Genomic DNA, 25,667 nt, shown 5'->3' on the forward strand with positions numbered 1-25,667 from the left:
GAGAAGAACGCCGGCTGCCATGCTGCTCTCCAGCGCGATATGCAAAATGATGTGACTCAGTCTTCGAAGAGCGAGCGCAAAACTAGCTCATTTGCATTTTGGTCCAATGGTGAGCTTCAATGGAGTGGCATTCCACAGCAAGAGGAATGTCAAGAACAGAAGTGCGTTAACAATGTCAATCCCGAATCGAATGGCTAGCGAGAAGCAACGGCCATGTTTTGGTAGAAACGATGTATAAAAAGCCCACTTCGAGAATAAAGGTTTCAAGGTGGATTAGCTGCCTTTTTGTTAAAGGGGGGGGGGGGGGGAGGCTGGGGAGGTAGTGAATTTACTTTACGGCGAGTGCAGTCTTAAGATTGAGTATTAGGTTAGTGCTGTACGGTAGAAAATGGCGCATTATTCGAGCGGCTAATACTAGGTTTGAATTTACTTTGGGGTGAGTGCAAGTTTTGTTAGCAGCTGTACTTCTTTCGATAAGGAATTATTTTTATGATTTCGAGACCTCAGATAAAACTTGAGGTCTCGAAATCAAGCATCTGAAAGCACACAGCTTCGTGTGACAAGGGTGTTTTTTTTCTTTCATTATTATTTCGCAACTTCGATGGCCGCGCGATTGAGCGCAAATTTTTCACAGGTTTGTTATTTGATGCATATGTTGAGATACACCAATTGAGACAGACTGGTCTTTGACATACCAATAGTGTCCAGTGTCTAATTACTGACTAATTTATATGCAACCATTTAATCTAGTTCTACCTCTGAGTTTGGTCATTGATAAGTTCGTTCAGAAATTTTACTGAATGGGTTTTATTTATGACATAACTTCATGAATACGCGCGCGGCCAGCTGTCCTCGAAATCTGAAGGTAGAAAATCGGGCAATAAATCCGGCAATTTTTCTTAAAGCGCGCCCTCTGTCGTGTAATCGCGTTTACGTTACGAGTATGAGATGGTGACGTCTTGGACCAAGACTACGCGCTAGCTGTGCTCTCATGGGCCGAAAAAAAACAACACACGGGTAGCAGTTTGGCGGAAACAGCTCCTTAAAATTACGGTTCTTTGATTGTAGTTTGGTCCGTAGTTTGTCTATGTTGGCTTGCTTATAAATTAAAGAAAATACAGCGAGCAAACTCGGCCAGTTCGTATCAAGAAATACTAATTCCAAGCTGGTATCTAACTAGAGGTAGCAGTTCCACTTTTGCATCCTTGTTTGTTCAGTTGTTACTCACGTCATTTCATCATTGCGTTGTGGCAATGGAGTTACGCCAGCTAGCCCAGCACTCAGCGAATTGTAAATAAACTCGATTTCTGCAACCGCGGTGAGATTCGAACCACCACGATTCACAAACAGGAATCCCACAAACAGCATGGTGTGATTTTCAAGACACTAACTGTTGTAGTAGTATTACGAAGAATTGAACTGCTTTTTCAATTTCATTGATGAATCGAATCGTCATATCATAATCATCAAGTCAAGTCAGTGTCATCTTTTTTGCTGGTGAGGAATTGTTCGTAACATTTGCAATGAAAGCCACCATGATGATGAGGGGGTTAAATATTTCAATCTTTCCGCTGCTTTTTCTTGTTGTATGGAGCGGCAATGCGGGAGACTTAGATCCAGATGATCCTGCAAATCCACATCGTGATCCGTCCAAATGTGAAGGTACTTGACGTAATCTAAATAATTGAATGTAATTTTAAAAAGAATTTGTAGAACTTTGTTTGATTGCAAACTTAATAGTTTCTAGAAGTAAGCCATAGTCATGATGGCTGTACCGTAATTCCTTGCATACATTAAGACGCGGCTTATCTGAATTTAAAATCTAAACAAAAAATCTTTTATCAACTAAAACTAGTCTAAAAATTTGGCTTGTGGGGGGGGGGGGGGGGGGGGGGTGTACACGTAAGTGAAGTGGTTATTTGAAAGCTGGGTAGTCAAACTAATTGTCATTATTAAAAAGAAGAATAAAATTTTCTTCAATATTTTACAGTGTGCAAGTTTGTGGCGGAAGAGCTCGAGCAAGCCATGAAAGAAACGGGCAAGAATAAAGAGGTTCTTCAGATTGGGCATCAGTTTGACAAGGAGAAAAAGGCAATCACCTATACCAAATCGTACGTATTTTGTGTTCATGTCGTCATTCAGACTGTCGTTGTGAGAGCTGTACTCATCACATGCTCCTCCCTCCAGGGCTTGAATATATTATAAGCCTTTTGCTTGTTAGGTCACTTTCACATAGTGCTTTCATCACATTCACAAGTCGCCACTTAAATGTGAATTCATAAGATCATAGCATGGAGGTACATAGCAGAACTTTGTTTATGTGTGACCTCGTACATTCTTTGGGTATTCTGGCAAGCAAGAATACTGCACAGGTCATGTTGGAAAATTTTGTGTCATCATCATTGCCACATGAATCCAAAAGTTATGCAAGTAAAAGCTGGACAAGTTTTGAGATGTGCCCCCTTTCATCATATCAAAAGTTGATAAGAATTAGACAGTGCAATCTCCATTAAATATAAGATTTTATGTATTCTTCCATTAGGCTACGTAAAAATCGTGCCTGAAGGAAGTCCGGGCTCTGTGGCTATTTTGTTTACCTAGTTTACATGTGATGTCACAGGTCACATCGTCTATATGTCACATGATTCGGTGCAAGCTTTGCATAGTTTTGGTGAACACCCAAATACTCACAGAACTGTGTTACACAGTTCTGTGAGTGAGTTACCAGGGTTTGCTCATTTGGAGGTTGAGCTACAATAGGGGGCCTCGAACCATTTGACATAAGCAACTATCTCTCAATAGGCCTTATCTGAGGAATTCAATTGGAAGTGGTAACTTCTTACTAAACAAAATATCATTGTACCAGACGTTATTCAATCTAAATCGCAAATGATCGCTAGTGGGGTAAAATTCCACAAGACCTGAGGACTTGTAGCTCGTAGGGCATAAACGAGGGGCATCGGGGCAGCAGGCTTCCCAAATTTGGGCCAAACAGGAGAGAAATTCGAGCACATCCAGAGAAAGAAATGGACAGAAAAGCAAAGACTTTTCCCCCCTTTATTTATTAGAAACTTGATCTGAGATTGTGGAAAATCAACCTCTTTGCCCCCCCCTTAGGCCTGTACTTTTCAATGATTTGTTTTGAAAATGCAAGGGCACCAAGGCTGCAAGGCATTTTCTTCTTGGTAAAGGGCACCTTATGTAGAAATTGTAAATTCCTACTGGAGCATTTAAAGGGCATGAAGTCATTGACCAGGGGGGATGGAGGCAGTTGCCTTTGTTGCCCCTGTGAAATTTCAGGCCTTCTCCCTTTACCAAATAGTCCCCCTGTCTCCATTGAAGTCACCACAACACAAGGTTGCTTTTTTATAATGGATATCATTTTTGACATTGGACCTGGATACACATGTCGTGGCCTAGTGGATAAGAGCACCGAACTCAAGCTCTGATGTTTCTGTACAGCAGAGTGTGGGTTCTTTTCGAGTTCCGGTCGTCACATTTATGTCCCTGAGCAAAACACTTAACTACCATTGCTTCTTTCCACCGAGGGGTAAATGGGTACCTGTGAGGGCAGAGATTGGTTTAGATTGACCCAATAATGTGGGTGTTGATTTACCACGGATTGGAAGATTTTGGAGGATAATAGGAGGATCTGTAGTGAGAACAAAAGCAAATCGAACTATCTATTTGAAAAAAAAAAAAAAAATGAAGTTTATACTGTACCACTAATATTGTGATCTTATAATAATTATAATTTGTTTTAACCCTTACAATGTGTGTTAAGCACTATATAGGGCCTACATGTACTCAGTACTTTCTTGAGTTCTGTGGGGACAAAATTCCACAGGCAAATCAGTTGGCTGGGATTCGAACTCACCACCTATGCATTGCAGGAGCAGATGTATAAATTTTACTTTACAGCGCCACGAACGTCATGCCTGACGGACCTAAGTGCTCTATAAGAGGCCACTATTATTTATTTTGTAATTTTGTATCACTAGACCACTGAGCTAGTGTGGTAGCTAGAGGCAAGTTAGAAACCTGTGTGTTTGCATTTGGGATGAAGAATATTGTTTACCCTTACACTGAGCTCGGGAAAGTACTGAGTAGATTATTTATTTATTTATTTATATATATTTTTTTTTTCTTCTCTTTTGATGTGGAGTTATACTACTCCGTTTATTTATTTATTTATTTATTTATTTTTTTTTTTTTTAATTTATTTATTTATTTTTTTTTATTTTTTTTTTTTATTTATTTATTTATTTATTTATTTCGGTTTAAAACACAACACATTGTCAGTATTACATGTATGGCAATACTGAACTTACATGTTTGAATTCTACAAAAGACATGCACAATCTGGACCAGCCAGATGTTAGGATAAAAGGATACAGTCCATCAAGATAAATACAATTTATTAAAAGAACAGCAGGCCTGGAAGTACACGCAGGGCACGGAGGCCATGTCCTCTGTTGCTTGCCCCTGGTCATGGCCTTGGTACCCTTCAAAAGTTTCCCATTGACTTTAAAGGAACAGGTTGCCTTGGATCGGTCGAGTTGGTCTTTGAAAAGCGTTTGTTATAACATGCATATGGTAGAAAGATGCTGTAAAAGTAGAATACAATGATCCACACAAACATGCCTCGAATTTGCACGGTTTTCCTTTTACCTCGTCGACTAACACGGTCGGCCATTTATGGGAGTCAAATTTTTGACTCCCATAAATGGCCGACCGTGTTAGTTCGCACAGTAAAAGGAAAACCACGCAATTTCTAGGCTAACTTGTGTGGATCATTGTATTCTACTTTTATATTATCTTTCCAACCATATGCATTTTATAACAAACGGTTGCAAACGCTTTTTTATAGACCAACTCGTCCGATCCAAGGCAACGTGTTCCTTTAAAATAAGATTTTCCCATTAAAGTGCACTTTGCAAAATGAAAAACGCCTTGCCCTTTCAACATGTGCAAGAATGAAATTCCAGGCCTGGATATCAAATTACAAACATTCAGTGGACTCAACAAGCATTTTAAATTGTATATAATAAATATAAATAATAATCAGGTCCGGTTTGGATCAAAAGCTAAGGCCATCTACCCTACTCATTATAAATAATAATAGTAATAATAATAATAATAACAAGTTCATATAGGGCATTTTACAATAACCGTCTCAATGGCTTAAAACAAAATTTTACCCAATATTAGTTTTAAGTTTTAGTCAACATGCAATGGTGGCACTTAGTTGTATAATTTGTATGAACTGTATGGTCAGATTGCCAACTATTCTCAATCTCGTTGTGAAGCCTGGGGGATAATACTGGTACTGATTGGATTATTCATGACTGATGTTGTTTTTTCCCCGTTGTTGCTGTAGAGAGCTTCGTCTTATTGAGGCAGTGGAGGAGGTTTGTAAAGGAATTCTCAAATTGAATATTCACGCTGAGCGGTCTGCATCCCGTAGGTTAGTAAACAAAGGATTTCTGATGTTTGTTTGTGTATTGCCGTTTCTTTGCTGTGCTGTGCCGTGTTTTGTTTTGTTTACGTGGGGGGGGGGACAGTTTTTAACAAGGAAGTTGTGGGGTTTGTTCCTGTTCTTGTACAGTATGTACAACAAAAATTTAATTTATTTATTTTTTAAATATTCTTGAACTTTAAACAATTGAATATGTGGCCTTTTGTTGTTAGTTTGTTTATATGCTTGTTAGGGGTGTGTGTTTGTTTGTTTGTTTGTTTGTTTGTTTGTTTGTTTGTTTGTTTGTTTGTTTGTTTAATCGCTGGTTTACAATAAGAACATTTAAGTTATTTTTTATTGTTTTGTAAGCAAAATTTAGTAGTTCACTTACAATGTGCTTAAAAAGCAAAGAAATTTCCCTCTTTGCCAAAGTCCCTTCTTTTGCATCAAATTTTGCTTGGCCTGTGTCTGTGAAGAGTTGATTGGTACTGCCAGCGTCAGTCTGGCTGAAATGCATACCCAAGCAAGCAGACGGAAGGGTTTGTTCCGATCATTTTCTAGTTTTTAATTTCAGGAACAAATCTGGGGCATCTGTATTATTTTGTAACTGGAGAGTAAGCCTGGATGGGAAAATTGGTTTTTTTTTTAAGAGTTTGTCATTCAAACCATCTACATGTAGATTACAAGAAGCACTACATACATACTTACACTTGACTTACTTTTACTTGACATTAAATGAGTGTTTATTTCAGTTCTGTTATTGTAAACAGCCATTCACATAATTAGTCTATGCACTTGAACATTGGCATATTTTTTCGAAATTGTTGGTGGATTAAACCAAGTAACTGAAAAATGTGATTTTTTTTTGTTTTTGTGTGGTTAATATATTTTTTATGAATTTTATCCAGATTTTAGTTTTATTCTCGTTCTACATTACATTCTAAATTTCTTTTTGATTTCTTTTTTTGTCATGTTGCAATTTCGAAAAAGCCCATCGTAAGTATGTTTATGTTTTAATACAGCAATGTTCATAATGCTTGTACTAGGCCTGGGCGAATAATTCGAATATCCGGTTAATGGCGAATAGGTTTTCCTATCCGTAACCGCGAATGCCTTTTTTTTCTTAACCGGATATCCGCATAGGGTGCGAATAGCTATTTATAAACCGGATAGTTCTGTAATTCTTTAATATCCGAATATCCGCGGACGTCGGGCGACAACTGAGTGATAGGAATATTTTGTCTGAATCCTTATGAAACTTCTATTAAGACAGCATTAAACAGCATAAATTAAGTAACTATGCTCACCTCCGTGAAGAGTTAAAACATTGACATTTCTGACGTAATTTGTTCAAAGATTACAAATGTTTTCCTTCACTAGAGTCAATCACGATCACAAAAGAAACAGCAAATCGCCATCTTTAAATTAGATCCGGTTATTTTTATGAATGAACCGAGTAACACTGTCTAAAACTAATATCAATCCGGCCATTAGATCTAATTCACAAACGAACAGTGCCCTCTAGCGGCAATTTTTTTTTTAATAGCGCCCTCTAGCGGCGAAAAAACTATTCGAATATCCGGTTAATTTCAGATAGTTGGCCAGCGGTATCCGAATACCAAAATTTCACTATTCGCCCAGCACTAGCTTGTACATGTGTATTGTATGTAGGAATGTAGCTAAGCACACAATTTCATTCCACAAGGGTGTTTTTTCTTTCACTATTATCTCGCAACTTCGATGACCAATTGAGCTCGAATTTTCACAGGTTTGTTATTTTATGCATACTTGTTGAGATACACCAAGTGAAAAGACTGGTCTTTGACAGGTACCAATAGTATCAAGTGTCTTTAAAGCAAAACAACCCTCCCCTACCCCCTCCCACCCCCCCCCCCCCCAATGTATGTTTCAATACATCACAGGTATTAGTCAAGCTTAACCTTCTAGCCTTGTCATTGTGTCACTATACATGTAAGTTTTTTTATAAAATGTGAAGTACATTCACTTGGTATTACATTATACACAACTCAATCCAATTCCTTGACACTTATCGGAGCAACCAGCTCAAATCTGTGTCAGTGTAGCAGACCACAAACCCATTAACATGATTAACGACATCATTCATGACTTCACCCTTTAACATTAGGTTTTATAGCGACTCATAATTTGGTTCTGACTTTCCTGAGGACTCTACCTTGGCACCCCCCCCTTCCCACTTTAAGTTGCCATATTTTCCAAATGAAATAACCTAAATCTGGACCCTTCAGCGTTGCCCATTGGGCAATCAAATAGGGCCTATATGAAAAGGTGAGCAACAATTGACAATTGAAATACAATAAACACTGACATATTTTACCCTCTAGTGCTGTACAAAGACACAACACAAATTACTCTTGATTTCGTGCCATGGATCATTTTGATTTCCTACGCATAGCGGTCAAGGTAAATGCTCCATCATGAGAACGACACGCAATGAATACAAATTTTCCACAAGCAAGGCGGTGATATTGACTAAATATAAACAAGGCTTGCAATGAGAAACACTTATCCCCCCCCCCCCCTATCTAGAATAAATTCAAGGACTCTGAGTTGCTACCGTTAATTCTCCCATTGCTACTGCATTCATTAGTGTCCTTATTGCTTTGTGTTGAACTGAGGTCACAGCAATTTGCTGGAGTCTGAGATTGTCGCTAAACGCTTGGTCTTGGGTGACTGTCGATGTTATAATTGATTATTTAGGTACAATCCAGGTGTAGATAGCAACCTTCATGAATGGAAGTCATTTGATGTTGGCAATAAGTTAAGCGCTCGTGTCTAATTTATGATATTATATCAAGCTTTATTTGCATAATTTATGTGTCTGATGAAGCGCTTAATACCTGTGTTCCCTGCAGTAAGGCTTAAAAGAAAGATGATCAAAAAATACGCAAGCTTTGAATGTAAAGTATTAATGTTTGATTGAGAGTGCAGTCTTCAGATTGCAAGATTATCTAGTTGTCAAACAATAATGTCAGAGATTTCATTTTCATGTGATTAAATGAAATGAAATAAAATAATAAGTGAATTACTTTTGAGGTACTAAATATCTACCTCGCTGTATTCAAAAAAGAAATGTCCATTTGTAAAGGCCACATTTGATTGGTTAACAACTGTATGGGGTTTTTGTGTGCATTAATTGTTGCAGTATATTTTCAGTCAAAAATAGCAGGTATATTTCCGAAACTTAAAGTGGATTTTGATTTAATAAAACTTCAAAACAACTAGCAGTTGTATAGTGTACAGTAGGTGTATTGTTTTAATTTTAAAAAATAGTTAATTTTTGGTTCTCCCTAAAGCCACTATTGGCTCAGAAATTGTAATTGCTAACAAGACAATTGAGTTTTAACTCTAATTTGTATTGTCATGTTTTGTATAGTTTTCTTCTGGGGGAAAGGGGACGGGTGGTGGCTATAAATTATGTATCTCAAAATCGTCTTTTCTAAAATATGATGTTTGGCCATTGCTTTTTAATAGATGAATAGTTTGTTTTGGAGGTTATTTTTGTTCAAATGCATGACATGTACATAGCAGTCAACAACAATCTGAAAAAAAATTGTCAAAGAGTAACTGCATAATAGCGCTGTTGCCATGGTGATGGATTTATGATATTCTGTGTGGGAGTGGAATCACAAAGAATGGTACGGTGTTTGACAAAAGCTATAAGTATAAGGCTACTTACTTTATACCTGCTTGGGTATGGCCTTTAATTTGAAGATGTATTGATCCAATTCACCTTACGTCATCATCAAAATCTTGGTTGCGCCACCCCCCTTGTGTTACCGTGCAGTGCGCGTTTTCATCGACGTGTATAGGGTTAACACTTACATCTCTACATGCGTCTTAAAAAAATAGCGGACCTCTCATAGCCTTGATTCGTGTTTATGGGGTCTATTGATGGGTTGGGTATAAATGTACATAGGGAAAATAACGATAGTCAAATGATAAAAATAACGTTCATTGTCTTGCATACAATACAATTGCTTTCTTTTTTAGGGTACATTTTTTTTTTAAACAAAATGATTATGAAATGGCTGTTGAATGTTGTTCTATAGAAAATGGCATGTGATCACTACGTTTCCTTGAACACTTGTTATTTCTTTAAAAAAAAAACATTGATTTTAGCAACTTATTCTGAATTTTTATTTTGTTATGATCAATCCTGTAGGTTTGCTAAGGGTCAGTCCGAGACCATGCAGACCCTACGAGGTCTCCAAGCTAAGGGAGTCAAAGTGGATCTCGGCATTCCCGATGACATGTGGGAGAGACCCTCGGCTCCTGTTACTAAGATGAAACAACATGTGAGTGTAGTAATACATGTTGTATGGTTTGTCTTCATCCATTTGCCTGTTTGTCTGTCTGTGCTTCAGGGATGTGATTTTTTATGTTTTTACTGGAAACCTGTTTTTTTTAATACTCAAAAACATAAAAAAAAGAACAATACAAAACGCCCTGTGAGCAAAGTGGCCCAAAGATAAAAATGTACAATATAGGCAGGCATGTGGGTGTAACATGTTGTTGTGTGGTTTATCTTCATAATTATTTTATTAGTTAGGGTCTTGTTTAGCCAGGGTAGTCCCCATCAGTTGTCAATGAGCTGTTTTGGCTGGGGGCCCTAAATACATACACTAAAACACACAAGAATAGAATGCAATTAAGCATTATTAATAAGGAAATCAATGTGTGTTGAAGAGGTTTTCAACTAGTGGTGTAATTCCAACGAGGCCTGGTTCTTGACTTCGAGACGAAGTCGAGGTGAATTATAAAGAACCAGGCCTCGGCGGGTTTAAACCACTAGTTGAAAACCGATTCAACACACTTTGATTCCCATTCATAAATACCTTTTCGGTCAAAAACATCATCACTTTTTGCTCTGCACCAATAGGAATAGCGAAACTGTCTGAGGTATTTATGAATATTTTTAATTGTTTTACTGTGTGGTGTTATATTAATTATTTTATGATAAACTATTTTCCCTGATGTCGTATCAATCCACCTTTATCTCTTTCTGACTCTGTCTGGGTATTAAGTCTCTATGTGGACAGTCTGTTACTAATTCATGTTTTTTTAATTAATAACCTGAACTGCTCCAAGTCCGCTTTCATCGTGAAGTTGACATTAGCTTTTTACTTATTCCGAACCCTTCATTCGTGTTACACGTATTAAATAACACAACTTTGTGTCAAATATAACCCTAGGCCGTACAATGCTTCTTTCAAATCAAAGGCAGCTCACTATCATTGATTTTTACGCTGCCAGCAAAGCTCATGGACTCCGCTGGGGATTAGGTTCTTAATTTGCAACTGACTTGAGATTCAGAGGCCACGATCGGACGACGTCAAAGGCATCCCTTCGGGACCAGGTCTTGGCAAAAACACATTAAAGATTGCAGCTACATGAACATGATGTGTGCTGGATTGATTTATATTGACTATTTGTACATTTGTCGTATGATTTTAAAACTTATAATTTCATGTGACGGCTGCAATCTCCCTTGCATATATTTTTAATTTCATGAACTTATACATTGTATAAACAGGCCTTTCAACCCTATACTGATTCTTGAAGGATACAGTACAACTGTACACTAGCATGCTTCCAGGTTTATAATTGCTGTACCGGGTACATGTATGTCAGGCATGCTATTTTTCCTACTTTTCCAATTTTGTTTGCCCTTGAAAACAATCTGGAAAAAAATTATGATTAACTGGCCTGAAATGTACACTAGAAACCCACACCATGTGCACGTGTAGGTCAGTCCTGGTACTCAATAAAATACTCCTACTTTTTTTCCAAGGACCCAATATCATGCCTGTTATTATGATTCAAATAAAGTACAGCACACTTGAACATTTTGAACATTTGCCAATGATGTACCTTATGTTGACTCATTACTATTTCTTTATGTTAGTCAATCCGTTCTTATTTTGTTTTCTCCTAGTGTGACAAACTGCTTGAGGAACACGAGGATGCCATCGCCAACTGGTTCTTTAAGACGGACCAAGAGACAAGCCTCGTCGACTACCTTTGTATCCAAAGGGTGCTGAAAAAAAATGAACAAGGTAATAATAATATAAACTAGTTCGTATATATATATATCGCATTTTACAATAATGCATCAAAGCGCTTTGCATTAGTGACCTGGGTCGAATTTCATGGCTCTGCTTCGAATCGACACTTAGGGAAGCAGGGAATTCTGTGCTTACGTCAAGCGTATTTCACGGGTTAGTGACGAATTTTGGCTTCTGCGTGTACTCCCTGTTTCTAGGCATTCTACCCTAACAATGCTAGCGCAGAAATTCGGCGCTTGTATGAAAGCGGGAAATCATGATTGTAAGCGCAGAAGTCGGCGGTAAGCAGAGCCATGAATTGGGCCCGGGTCATTGGGCCAATAACATTCCTTAAATCCCTCTCAGCTCCCTGGGAAGTATAACGGTCTTTTTCAAAGGCTTTTTCAAACATAATATCATCCTTTACCCTCGCAGGTACCCATTTTTACTTTTGGGTGAAGAGAATAAATAAAGTAAAGCATCTTGCTCAAGGACACATGTGTCATGAACGGGGTTCGAATGAGTTTGATGCTCTTAACCCTACATGTTCGCTTTGACTAGGATTTGACATAACTCAATATCAGTGTTAGGAAAGGTAATTTACATACTCTGTCCTCGTATTTATTCAACTTTAAGAATGTCTGGAGGAGGTGTGGACCGGCAAAGAAAAAGTCGACCCCAGCTCACAGCAGCCCTTGGTTTCCGGATCAGCCACCGAGTCTGCCACATCCGAGCCAATGCAAGGGCCTAAGCAACCCAAAGCTAAACCTGGCGCCAAGAAATCACGCATTAGCAGAAAGAAAGTGAAAGCAGGGAAACGTGGTAAAGGAAAAAAAGGTCGATCAGGGAAGGCCAACTCATCGTCCAAATCAAGTAAATCGCAAACAAAGAAAAAGGATGAATTGTAACAGCTCTCAAGCTTTTTTTATTAATTTTTTGTTGGTGATATATGAAGTACAAACACATATCAGGAATTTTTATTAAGTAAATTTGAATATTTTTATGATGAAGTGTTGTACGACCTGGAGATTTAAGGTGGCGTCATGAAAAGTTAACTTGTGACTTTTGTTTGATTTTTGCTCACAAAGAGTGATGAGGCTTGTGCTTAAGAGGAATGCCAAGTGTAACTTTGTTGTCGAAGACACCTGGGAACTATTTTTGGAAAACCATCACAAGATCATCACAGAGACAAAGCTTAGAAGAGAATAATCATAGGGTGTGATCGCTGGAATTACATGTTTCACCTAAACCTCAAATCTTATTATGGAAATGACTCTTGTAGGCTGAAATGGCGTATTTCTATTGAAGAGCATTTTGCTGAAAGTTGATTTAGTTTCATCACTTTTTCACTGTTGGAATTCATGTAAAGCATAAACCAAAATTATATTTTGCATACAATCTGTCAAAAGAAGCACCGTGGCATCACAAACATCATTTATTTATTTGTTCAAAAGATTATCAGAGACAGCGAACAAGAGACATTGTTTACAGTTAAGCGGGGGCTGAATGAATAACACTGTAATTGAAAAGAGGTGATGGAGGCAATCACCTTCTTGCCTTCTGGCCACTGTCTTGGTGCCCTTTGAAATGATCCAATACAAGTTTGTCTTGCCCTCAAACTGGTTTGCCCTCAAGCTGGTGCCCTTTGATAGAGGATACTTGCTGATACTTTTCACAGATTTGTTATTTTATGCATATGTTGAGATACACCAACTGTGAAGGCTAGTCTTTGACAATTACCAATAGTGTCCACTGTCTTTAAATGTATCTTTCTTATTGAAGCACATTTCACTTGTCTTTTGCTTTGGTAGCTTCTTAAACCATTCCAAAGTTACACCATAAAGGGTCATTATACATGTCATAGTGACACCCCTCCCCCAAATCAGACACCTCTTGACATTCTAGGTTGATGACTGTTTTACAACAACACCTTCGTTTCTCATCCCCCGCACCATCCTTGGATAAATCCCCAACCACAAGTTTGTTATGCTCTTCTTTAGTCCTTGTATGCATAAAGAGATGTTTAGTTTTACTTAAAATCTGTGCAATGTTTAAATGTCAAAAGATGAAATACATGTACAGTAGTGCAGGAGCTTAGTGATATCCATAATGCACAGAATGCCAACTTGGTGGAGCACTTCTCCCTGCAATGCGCACATTTCTTGGACAATTGAACAGGGCCCAATTTCAAAGGGTTGTTAAGCATAAAATATTGCTTAACAACTTCCTGCTATTAAAGCCATTATACACTTTCGGTAAACAGTATTGTCCAAGTCCCACACTTCGTGTATCACAACTTATATATAAAATAACAATCCCGTGGAAATTTAGGCTCAATCGGACATCGGAGTCGGGAGAAAATAACGGGAAAACCCACTCCTGTTTTCGCGCGTTTCGCCGTGTCATGACATGTGTTTATAACAAATCCGTAATTCTCGCTAACGAGAATTTATATTGTTTTACCGTTTTCTCAAAAGTAAAGCATTTCATGGACTAATATTTCAAGAGAAGTCTTTCACCATTACCTTCTGTAAACCCTGTAAATTATTTGTAAATCTGTGAACTTTTTATTTTTTTCTGTACCGAAAGGGTCCAATGGCTTTAAGCAGAAGTGAGGAGGATACCAGTCCTTATTACACATGTGACATGGTAGTTTGGCTGGTAACCTTATTCTGGTAAGCAACATTTTATTGTCCTGGATCAGCTCTAGGAAATTGAGCCCTTGTCTTAAAATATCAAGCAATTTAACATTTGAAATAGCCAGGGTCTTGGGGTTTTGGGGAAAACCAAACGAACCATTGTATCGGTAAAAGTTCTTTTGAAATGTAATTCAAGGATTTAACTCATTTAGAAGTGCAATGAACAAAATTGACTTTAATTTTTGATTTTATTTTCTTTCGGGGGGGAGGGGGAGGGGGGAGTAAAAGGATTTTTTGGGGTGAGATACGCGAAGATTGAATTCAGCTTGAATTGTGTGAATAACTTGACTTGAATTGTCTAATTTGCAATCCCTCCATCTGTCCATGGTATTGCCTGCCTTTGCTTGAATTTGATAGTTGAATTTTATATTTGGATTCTGACCAGTCGGGATGGATTTAGACTTGTTGTCGGCAGAGTTTACTGGGGTCTTGGCCAAGCAAAGTAGATACGTGTAGGCTCAAACTTGGTGCTTCATTTTTTACATGAATTGTTCAAACAATGCTTGATTTATCGCGAAATGTTTTACAAATGGCTTGTTTTTCTCATTTTTTCTCTGCACTCTTTGTAATCCTTGTAATGCGCAGTAGAGTACATGTATAAGGTCACAGCGCAATATAAATGTCTGTATTATTATTATTATTATTATTATTATTAGAATTGGATTTGAAATACAGTGTCAAAAGATGAACTTTTGTGAAATTTAATTAGTAGCCTTTGGTGTAGAGGAAGATCTTGCCATATTCCCAGGGTGTTGAGTTCAAGCACCATTATTAATATTCAGAGTTGATGCTTGAGTTTGTTTGTTTTTCCCTGTAAAACAAAAATTGAAAGTAGTCTTTTTGCCCTAAAATGTGTAGCAGGGTCACCATACATTTGTAATTTTTAAAAACATAAACTTACTTGTTTTTATTTTTGTCAGCTGAACAGTGTACAGGGGTAACTTCTCTATCCTACTGTGTTTGAAAATGTTTGATATATTATTATGGGCATGTTTAAAATTTTTTTTTTTTTTAGATCAATGAAATAAAGTACAGCAAGAACTTATTTGTAACAAATATACATTTAGTGTGAAACAGCCAAGGGGGCTGATTTTCACAAAGGGGCTAAGATTGATCTAACTGTGTTTCAATCATGGTGTGTTGTTGGTTCCGATCCTGGCCTGGTCAGTCGTACATCTGTGTACTTTGAGCAAGGCACTTTATAAATATTGTCTCCACCAAAGGTCACAAGTGTCTAACCCTCACACACCCTGACAAGACACTAGCACAATTTTGTAGAGCTGGTTAAGCACATACTAAAAAGAAGCTTAGCACAAGAATAATATGCTTACCAAGATTCTGTTACCAGCCAAAATGCCATTTCTCATGTAAAGTCTGTGACTGGTATCCTGCAAATTTTGCTTAGCAGAAACCTTTAAGAAAGTTCTATTACATTGAGCCCTGAACTGGATTGGAAACCTGTTCTTCTAATGAGAATATCAATGATTCCCAATTCAGGGATTCCATTGGCAAAAAAGGTTCCCAATTAGGGATTACATTGTAAAAAAAGGTTCCCAATTAGGGATTCCATCGGTAAAAAAAGGTTCCCAATTTAGGGATTCCATTGGTAAAAAAGATTTCCGATTAGGGATTCCGTTTTGTGAAAAAGGGTTCCCAATTTAGGGATTTCATTATTAAAAAAAAAAGGTTCCCAATTAGGGATTCCGTTGTTAAAAAAGGTTCCCAATTAGTGATTCCATTGTTTAAAAAAACTCTCAATTAGGGACTCTATCTCATCTGAAGTAACTTAAACTGTGCAATATGGTGGTGGTGGTGGGGGGGGGGGGGGGGGTATGCTGGCCGTCTTTCACAATGCTTTTGAATATGTTTATTGTCCGTTTTTGCCAGGGTGTATTGATTGAAATGTGAAGAAGATACTGGAAACATTTGTATTAATATTACTATAAGAAGTTTTTAACTGTATTTTTTGTAAATATTCTACAGGAGAAGTTTTGCAAGTCGTAAGACTTGCTACCTTTTGAATGATTGTACTTTTTGGCGCCATCTTTGTCAGTTTCTGTTCCCTGGTTGCTCGTGGAACAAACTGATGGCAGTGTCATTAGATTTTAATGAAGTCTGGTACAATGACTTACTTATTCACAAGTTACCACTTAATGTCAAATGGTTGATGTCAAATGGTTCAGAGCAAGCTTTTTGTATAGTAACCTCTAGATGAAAAAAACCTTTGTGATTGGTAGATTGATGACGTCAGCGTATTATTTTGCTACAAGGTGAACAAAAACAAGTAGCTTACTAAAATGGTAGCGTGCCCATTGTATGATGACTCACTCGCAGTCTGTGGGTTACATTTCCATGGGTAGAAGTAAAGTTTTTATTGAATCTACCAACGCAGACGTATTTTTTTGTGGCACAGTATGTAGTTTAGGGCTTTTAGGTGGTTGTTCTTAAACTACGCAGAAAGATCTGGAAGGGGCAGATATTTGTAAAACCTGGTTGGAATTGAATAACTTGGAATAATTGAACTCATTTCCAGGAAGGAGTGAATGAATTAACTTCATTTATACAGCGTGTAGGATTGGAGGCCTTTGTTGGTGGTTTGTTGTAGAACCATGGGAGTTGTGCCATTGTTAGTTTTGAAGTAACAAATGTTGTAAGACCCCATTGGTTGATGTTTTGTAAATGTGGTAAGTAAATTGCCAATTCCATTTTATGGAGATAGTTTTCATAATTTTTGTGCAAAACTGGCGTACCAGCTTAATAACTTCATACATTTACAGCCTCAGGTTTTTTAAATGGAAATTTTTCCAAACCATGTCCACCACCTTGATGAGGAACTAAATGCAATTTGTATATTAATTGTAAAACTAATATTTCCAAAATTTTTACGAAAACGAAGTCATACTTAATTGATTATTAGTAATTGTGTACTTTATAAAAATGTCTGGGGTATTTGTTGTTGGGCCGTGTATCAACTGTTTCACTTGGTCCGCCACATTGAATCAGTTTTTAGTTGAGGCTACAAAATAAACCCTCAGTAGTGATGTTAGTCACATTACATGTATAAAGTTTAAAATGTTATCGAGTAACACTAACAGAGTATTTTCCAAATAACAGTAAAGTTTAAGATGTATACCAAATAACAGTAAAGTTTAGGATGTATACAACTGAATGAATAATCTGGTCATGTGATGTGTGTTCTGCCAATAAAATGAATGGATATGTAAATGAGTAAACATTACACAAACACCTGGCTCACACATCAAACGGAGTCAAATTAACTTGAGTCAATTTACTGGTACATTCATTATTTGTAATGCTGCTTACCAGCTTCTGACTCGAGTTAATTTTGGCTGGTTAATATAAAATTGCGAAGCCAGAATACTCATTCAACTTAAGCCTGTATTTGTTTTCACTCATTTTAGAGAGCATGGTATTCCGATTCTAAATATTGCATGTGATTTCTTTATATAAAATAATATTAAACTAATAGTTTCGCCAAAACATATAGAAAAATAAACGTTTCCTGTCCAGTTTTGCTTAGCAGAAAATTATTCAGCAACACTTTCTCCTTACTTAAGCAGCTGTATGAAAGTGTGCCCAGGTCTGACAACACAGTATCTGTGACATACGTAGGTTTTAAAATAAAACCTTGAGTAAACGGACTATAAATCAAGTCAAATTCCGGAAAAGTTGTTCATAATACTGGCCTTCATTTATTTTTTTAACAAAAATTCCAAACACTTCACATTCCAGAATGTACAATTTTAGCTTTTATTCTTGTGAAGAAAATATATATATCCATTTAGCTGTGTATAAAACTGTGTACATAAATATGCCAAACGAGGACCAATAAAAGTATACAAGTTGTTTTGACAAGAAATTGAGCAACAAAGTGTTAACTTATTTAAATAATTGATAATATATAGAATAGACTGAAGAATGATGTTGGTTTATAGTCTGGTAGGAATGAAAACAAGTCAGTGAAATGGTCAAACAAAAGTAGCCAGGGATATACAGCTGGACAAGTTCTTTTAACCTCCCAGTTTTGGCGCAGTACATAAAAGGACAAGTTCTTGGTTTGTATTGACCCAATTCACCTGACTTAATCATCACTGCAATAATCTTGGTTGCACCATTTTAATCGCCTATTGAGATTAATGTGCATTTTAGGCTACACACCAGGCTTACCATAACTTGATGTTAACGCAAGAAGGTAAACTGATATGAACTGTAGGTCCTAATTGTCCTATAACATCAATGAAGTAATAGTATTATCAATCAATCAACTGATCAATTAACTGATAGATTTGTAATCAATAGACCGATCCATTAAGCTCCAACCCATTGCGTATTTACCAATCACAACCCATTGCGCAACCAAAAGTCTGACAAATAAAGTCCGACATGCGTGCGTGTATGCTTGGCGTGCGCCACAGGGTTGTGCAGAATGGCATTGGAGAGACTCTCGTGTTCTGGCTCACATGTGCGCCATGGGCGGAGCCTAATGGATCGGTCTATTGACCAATGATATCATTGAAGTAATTGTTTCACCGATATATCAATTCATCAATAACTTGTATTGACCAGCTTGAATCAGACCTACATGTATGAACATGGTTTCTTCACTACAACCCAATAACCATACAAGGTGTTAGAAAGTGTCTAGGTTCGAGTGACAACTTTTGAAACATCTCAACACGATTACAAAGAGCAACATTCATTTTAGCCAATCTGCATTTGTGTATTATTGAAGTATTTCCGTGCCAGGAGTTGGGAGAGTGACAGATAAATAACAGGCATGTGATTTCTCAGAATTTTCTCAAAATCTTTTTCTCAAAATTGTTGTTGAATGAGGTAAAGCAGTCAGTCACCAAAGGGAAAAAGAAATAGTCCACATTGTGTCTATACATGTTGTACCTGTAATGTTTTAGTAATTCATTGAGTCTATACACATCCTGAATTGTAACATCTGGAAAGTTCTTGGTCTAGAATAAGGGGAAACCCGACCTTAAGCCATTTTTCAAGAATGTTCAGATTCGTCAAATCACATAGTCCATAGCGTCGAGGCTGAATAGCTTTTAGCATAAGAGCAGTGTCAGTTTAAAAAACCTTGGCACAGTGTTCAACATCAACTCAACAGTCAAACAAGCTTTAACATTGTTTTTCTCAAACACCAAAGCGACACCTCCGAAACCTAATCCGTATTATGGTCATGCTTTGCATACAGAATACCATGATCAGAAGATGAGCGAGAATATCTTCATTCTTTAAGCCTAGACAACGTACTCGCCAGTCCAACCTGAGCAAGATCTAACGGCGTCTGCTCCTCCTGAAAACAAATGAGACACAGACAAAATGAGAGATTTGATTTGCTTGCTGCGATGCGGCGATGTCCAATTCAGGGGACTTTGGCTACAGTTAACCTAATTAAACCAGATATTTTTGTGCTAAGCAAATTTCTGTGCTTGACCTGAGAGGACACACTTACATGCAACACACAAAATTCTTATAGAAAAACAGTGTTGGGCTTATGAACACTAGCTTATATTTCCTGTTATGTTATTGTGGGCATTATTTTAATTTTGTGCTGTTACAACACTGTGTTGTTCTGGTCGAATATACATGTATAACAATAATAATAATAATAATAATAATAATAACATTAATTTACAAAATAAATTTTCTAATGGCCGAAATTAATCCAGCACGGCAAATAAACAAAGAATTTCTGCTTAATAGCTTTATATTGAGCCCACTCTACAGTAACCCTTTTTAAGTATGGCGAAATATAAACTTTATCTGAGATAAAGCATTATATTGTTAAAAGGGTCTGCAGCAGATTTCATGAATCGCTAGGATGAATCCTATCTCGAGTTAGGACGAGTAACCCGCCTGAGTAACCCGTCCTAACTTAGAATAGGTTAAATGTGTCCTAACGTCTTCGGATACACAGAACTGAACCCGTCCTACGTCCTAAGATTAATCCTAAGTTAGGAAGAGTTTGGTGAAATCGACGGCTGCATCCACCGGGACACCCTTTGGGGTCACTGACACCTGTTACATCAGCGGCTAATACTCACTTTGTTTGTAATGTGTAATGAAGCACCATGCTGAACCAGTACAGTAGCTTCTTTCACTCTGTCCTCCTCACAAGCCATGTGTCTGTCAAGGTAGACACAAATATAATGAATTATAAAGTCAGCTTAAAACATGTTAAACTAATGAGATTCAACAAAGTAAATCAATTTCATTTTAAAGTGCACATTGTACTACTCCTACCCTCCTACTGTCTGACCATTCAATTTAATAAAAATACTAGTGGCTTCTTACATAGCACTCAAATCCATCATTCCCTAACACTCAAGGCACTTCAACATTCAGTATTTACCTGCAAGGTGTGTGGGACTATGTTTGAAGGATGAGGCATACTCTTTTTAACATGGCACCATGTAATGGTTTACAAGGTGCTGTGGTGCAATATGCAGCCAATCAAACCATGAACATCGGGGCGAAACCCTTCTCTGTTTTTGATAAGGGTGTGTTATTTTACATTCAATACACAGCACACCAGACCCATGGCTTTATGTCCCATCTCAAGGACGCAGCAATAATGGTTAAGTATCTTGATTGAGGACATAAGGACATCACGACCGGGACTCGAACCTACACCCTGCTGAACAGATACAACAGAGCTGGAGTCTGGTGCTCTCATCCGCTTGGCCACGAAACGCTACTTGCAATACCTTAGTGGTTAACGCATTTAAGTTCATATACATGTACAACTTTCAACCCTTGAATGATTGATCAACCCCTCAAACACTGGAACCAAGAGTAGGAGAATTAATCTATTGAATAAACTTACAGTGCTGTATTTCCCACACAGTCCTGTTGATCCAGTCGGCAGTTGTAGTTTAGTAAGAGTTTGACAATCTCCAGATTGCCCTTTGAGGCTGCTCTGTGCATGGGGGTCGCCCCTACCCGTTCCGCTATGTTAGTATCGGCGCCATGCTCAAGTAGAATCTCAGCGACCTAAGTAATCAATAAATAATAATAAATAATATTAACAGGTATTTAGAGACGCTCCCCATAGAAAACTATATCACAGCGCTTACAAAAACTGAAATGCACAATAAACAACAAAATCGTAACGGAAAAACTAAATATCATGTTAATAAATTAATGATAACACGCAGTTCTTTTAAAGCACCTTTTAACACCCAAAGGATATCTTCAAGTGCTAACTATTTTGTCTACAGGTGTGCAGAGCTATGTATAGCATTCTAAGACCCATTATACATACTTTTAATCACGTAACACTTTGCAAGGGTTTACAAGGTGCTGTGGCAAAAACTTAACGCAGCCAACCATGCCCGAAACTCAAGGACGAACCTCTTCTCTTAACACAACTGGGTTCTTTAATGTGTATAATACAATACACGGGATATACAGCTGCACTGCCCATCGAAAAGAAGAAACATTAACAATAATGGTGTCTTTCTGAGGGAGAATCTCAAAAGCTGGAATGATAGGAAAGTTCTAATTGGAACGAGGTATGGAGACTTTTGAATATCTGATAGACAGATACATTGAGTTGTTCAGTCACAAGTTACCACTTGAACTTGAATTCCTTGAAATTTGGCCCTAGCCTGGGGAGGGATTTCACAAAGAGTTAGGACTAGTCTTAGTTCAAGTTAGGATGAGTTACTCGTCCTAACTTAGGACTAGTCTTTAGTTTTAAATATCTCCTAGCTTAACTCTTTGTGAAATTGATCCCCGGTCCCCTATGCAAGTAGTAGCTAAAGATGTCTTGTTGTGAAGGCTCTCTTTCTTCAGCTGGGCCACGCATCTGGAACTCTCTAGCATTTAATCTTAGATCTGGTCTTTGTACCACAAAGTTCAAACATCTTCTCAAAACCTATCTTATGTCACAGGTTTTCAAGGATTTATTTTTGTGTGTCTGTTTTCTTTCTTATTCTTTTTTGGTTTCACTGTGCCTTAAACACCCAGCAGGGTGGATATGTGCACAAGTCTTTATTATAATGTATTATTATTACATACTAACTTTCTGCCTGTCCCTGGATGCGGCATAGTGTAACGGTGTCTGACCTGTACTGTTGGCCGAGTTGACCTCTGCCCCCTTGCTGACTAAAACAGTCACAATGTCTTCTTGGCCGACAGAGGCGGCAATGTGAAGTGGTGTCCAGTTACTCTGTGGAATAAAGAAAGTGAACACTTATATGGGGGATTTTTTTTTTTTTTTTTAAAGTTAAGTACCACAACGGTAGTACTCACCAGTAAACATTGTTCATGTGACCTGTACTGACCAACTAAAACATCTCACATTAACAATCATTTGTTAAACTTAAATTTAACAACCTCTAGATTCATTATTGTTCAAGTGCAAACAAAAGTACTGAATGTGATGTCAGGTTTGTTTTTGCCATCCTGTTATTGTATTTGTATAATTCAATTTTGAATATAAGTACATTTTTGACAGCTTTTAACAAAAGCTATTAATTTGGTATTGAAACACTTGCTCTTCTTGTTTGATTCCCCACCCCCCCCCAAACAAAAAAGGGTTTTAAAAATTAAAGTCACCTGGAAGTGGTATTTTTTCAAAATAAAGCTTTTGTCACTAATATATGTTTTGATGAGTGGAATGTGAGTAAACAGTTAGCTAAGGTTTTAAAAAATCAGTTCTTATGTTAACAAATTTAAGAGTAGACCCTGATCCGAGAGGGCGCTGTTCGTGACGTCAATCGAGGCAGACTTTGCCTGTAATGCGTTTTTTTTTTTTTTTTTCCGGCAATGCCAACCAGGTGTGATGCTGCTGAATGCAGAAAGACACTTTTTGAAATGTACCAACTCACGACCTGGACGTACATGTACTTTGCACGTGTGTTTACTATACACATTGCAGGCAAAGTCTGCCTCAATTGACGTCACAAAAGGGGTAGGCGGAGTCAGCCCCCCAAACAACTTTATATATTTTTAAACATATAAATCGTGACAAACAATTACTAAAAAAATTGTTTTATTGTTCGTAAGCATATACTCTTATGTTTGAAAGAAAAAAATTATATTTCCAGGTGACTTTAATAAGACAGTCTCTGGATACAAACTACCAGGCCTTAAACTTTGTTCTTGAAGGGGCACATCAATTTTCCTCTGGTAAGGGGCATTCTATGTGGAGATAACAAATTTGTATTGGTACTTTCTGCAAAGGGAGCCACAGCAATTATTGTGGGTGACTAGGTGGGTTATTTCAAGGCCTGAGAGTCACAGTTATTTTTTCCAGCTTCTCAGATCCAATGATGACAAATAGTATTTTGTCTGAGATGAGGAGATGTCACTGTCAGCTGATCAATTTGCAACTTACATCATCTCTGATGTTAACATTGACAGCTGGTTTCAGCTCCAGGATATACCGAACAACATTGATGCGTTTCCCTGATGCAGCCCAGTGAAGTGCTGTTCTCTCACTCTGTACATTAAAAATAATTTATAAAGACATAATTACAATCAAATACATGTAGTTGTCTTGACATTCAAATGAATTGAGATGATCATTCTGAGTTTATGAGTTATTGCAATGCAAATTTGTTGTACAGAAATCAAGTATTGCAAATTAAGTTTCATCAACAAGGCAATAGTAGAAGACTACTGTATATGAAAAGATGCCAAATTCAACTGCCACATTTCAGTATTCACAAACCCGTTGTCAATTAGTTGCGATAACATAACCCTCCTGCCGACGGCGGCAGGAGGGTTACATTATCGCAACTAGTTGTCAATGTCTTTTAATTTATCCAACCAAACTGCCCAAATTATAATTTCAGTTAGACCCAGTAACTGGGGCGCTAGATTCCTTTTTTCAAAATGTTTACATTATCGGTCATATATGGTCAAAACTTTGAAGAAAAAAAATCTAGCGCCCCAGTTACTACTGGGTCTAGTTTCCAGTCATATCTCACGCGGTTGAGCCCCCGACAAGAGCTAATCGAGTAACGATCACACTCGCCCTCTCGTGGTGACAGCATGCACCTCAGGTCACCCCAAGCATGCCAAGTGACCCACTCCACAAGCGGGGCACTTGGGGCTGACCCTGGTGAGCCCCGCCAAAGCTATTTGAACGTACCGGGGCAGACTGGGGTCGACCCAGGGAAGCTAAACGAATGCACCCAGAGATTAGCCAAACGCACCCAGAGATTAACCAGCAAAATATAAAAAAACTAAATTTTTCATCCCCGATAAATCACATGCACAGCAGGTAAACATTACATTAAAAAAAATAACTAGTTTTTACCAGGAGATCCAAAAAGAACTTAAAGAGGAAAACTTTCCATATGGCGCCACCACTTTTTCACAAATTTTTACAAAAAGGGATATCTCATTGAAGTAAATTAGATACTATATCATTTCATATCGAATGAAAAAGTGGTGGCGCCACAAGTCATACGGAAACTTTTCCTGAATCCGCCGGCCGGGAAGTAATTTTACAATAATATTTTTTACCTTATCCAATTTATTGATAATGCTCTTGTCGGCTTCAACTTGTTCCGTCAATGCCCGAAGATCTCCTTCGTATGCTAAACGACAAATCTCTAAATCTGACATACTTTAGGATAACTTTTAGACAATTTCTAAACGACAACAACAAGAAGCACACGACGCAGTATCAATGCGTAGGGCCAGAGAATGCAGAAGACAAAATTAGAGGTAAATGATGCACCCAACAAAAATTAAGACATATGTGATTAATTCTTTCCAATTATCAATCATTAAATTACAACCAAACGGTAGGAAAAAACTATATTATTAATAATAAACGTAATAAAATAAATAAAACCTTGCTTGTGTGTCTAAATAAATAAAATTTATATGCAATAAAAGAGCATGTGCCAACCAAGGTAAATTATTAAAACATGGCCGCCAAATTGGATGAAATCATGAAATCCACAAGAGGGCGCACTTCTACTTTCATGACTCTCACACTGCAGCACCTTTTGCTCAATCCATCCCCGATAGTAATTTTTTTCGGAATATCAAAAGAATGCATGCCACTTTGGTAGTGCTTTCCAATATGGTGATTTTTGTTTTCTCTGAATCGATTTAGAAACATAGGGAATCCTTTCAAAAAAATCTGTAAAAAGTATCGTGAGACATTTAAATTTGGTCAAAATAAAGTTGTTTTTGAATAATTTTGGTTTTCCCAAGAAGTCGTCACTAAGCAGAAAAAGGTCACCCAAACAACTGAAGTCTGAAAAGGTAACAAAAGTTGTTGTCTTATTAAAATATCATTCTTTGCAATAACAACATAAAACGAAAAATGCAGTGATCTTTTTTTCTCGGATTTTAAAAGTTACTTTATTTAAGAATTGCTATTTTGAAAGTGAATGTTCTAAATTTATGGATAAGGCAACC

General features: G+C 37.5%; 2 protein-coding genes across 2 annotated transcripts; one reads left to right on the top strand and one right to left on the bottom strand.

Moving 5' to 3' along the window:
- The first annotated feature begins 1,005 nt into the window (after window positions 1–1,005).
- Window positions 1,006–16,062, top strand: LOC139943931 (protein canopy homolog 4-like). The gene is made up of 6 exons (XM_071940829.1): window positions 1,006–1,662; window positions 1,991–2,111; window positions 5,381–5,467; window positions 9,663–9,795; window positions 11,436–11,556; window positions 12,181–16,062. Exons 1-6 carry the CDS (start codon window positions 1,524–1,526, stop codon window positions 12,450–12,452), a joined length of 873 nt encoding a protein of 290 aa, XP_071796930.1. The 5' UTR covers window positions 1,006–1,523; the 3' UTR covers window positions 12,453–16,062.
- Window positions 16,063–18,000: 1,938 nt separating this feature from the next.
- On the bottom strand, window positions 18,001–24,934 carry LOC139943932 (uncharacterized). The gene is made up of 6 exons (XM_071940830.1): window positions 24,759–24,934; window positions 23,623–23,727; window positions 22,306–22,452; window positions 21,106–21,272; window positions 20,324–20,405; window positions 18,001–19,572 (listed from the first exon to the last, which is right to left on the bottom strand). The coding sequence occupies exons 1-6, from the start codon at window positions 24,858–24,860 to the stop codon at window positions 19,504–19,506; spliced, it is 672 nt and encodes a 223-aa protein (XP_071796931.1). The 5' UTR covers window positions 24,861–24,934; the 3' UTR covers window positions 18,001–19,503.
- Between the last annotated feature and the right edge of the window lie 733 nt (window positions 24,935–25,667).

This window comes from Asterias amurensis, chromosome 11 (genome assembly GCF_032118995.1).
Source record: "Asterias amurensis chromosome 11, ASM3211899v1".
Taxonomy (NCBI): domain Eukaryota; kingdom Metazoa; phylum Echinodermata; class Asteroidea; order Forcipulatida; family Asteriidae; genus Asterias; species Asterias amurensis.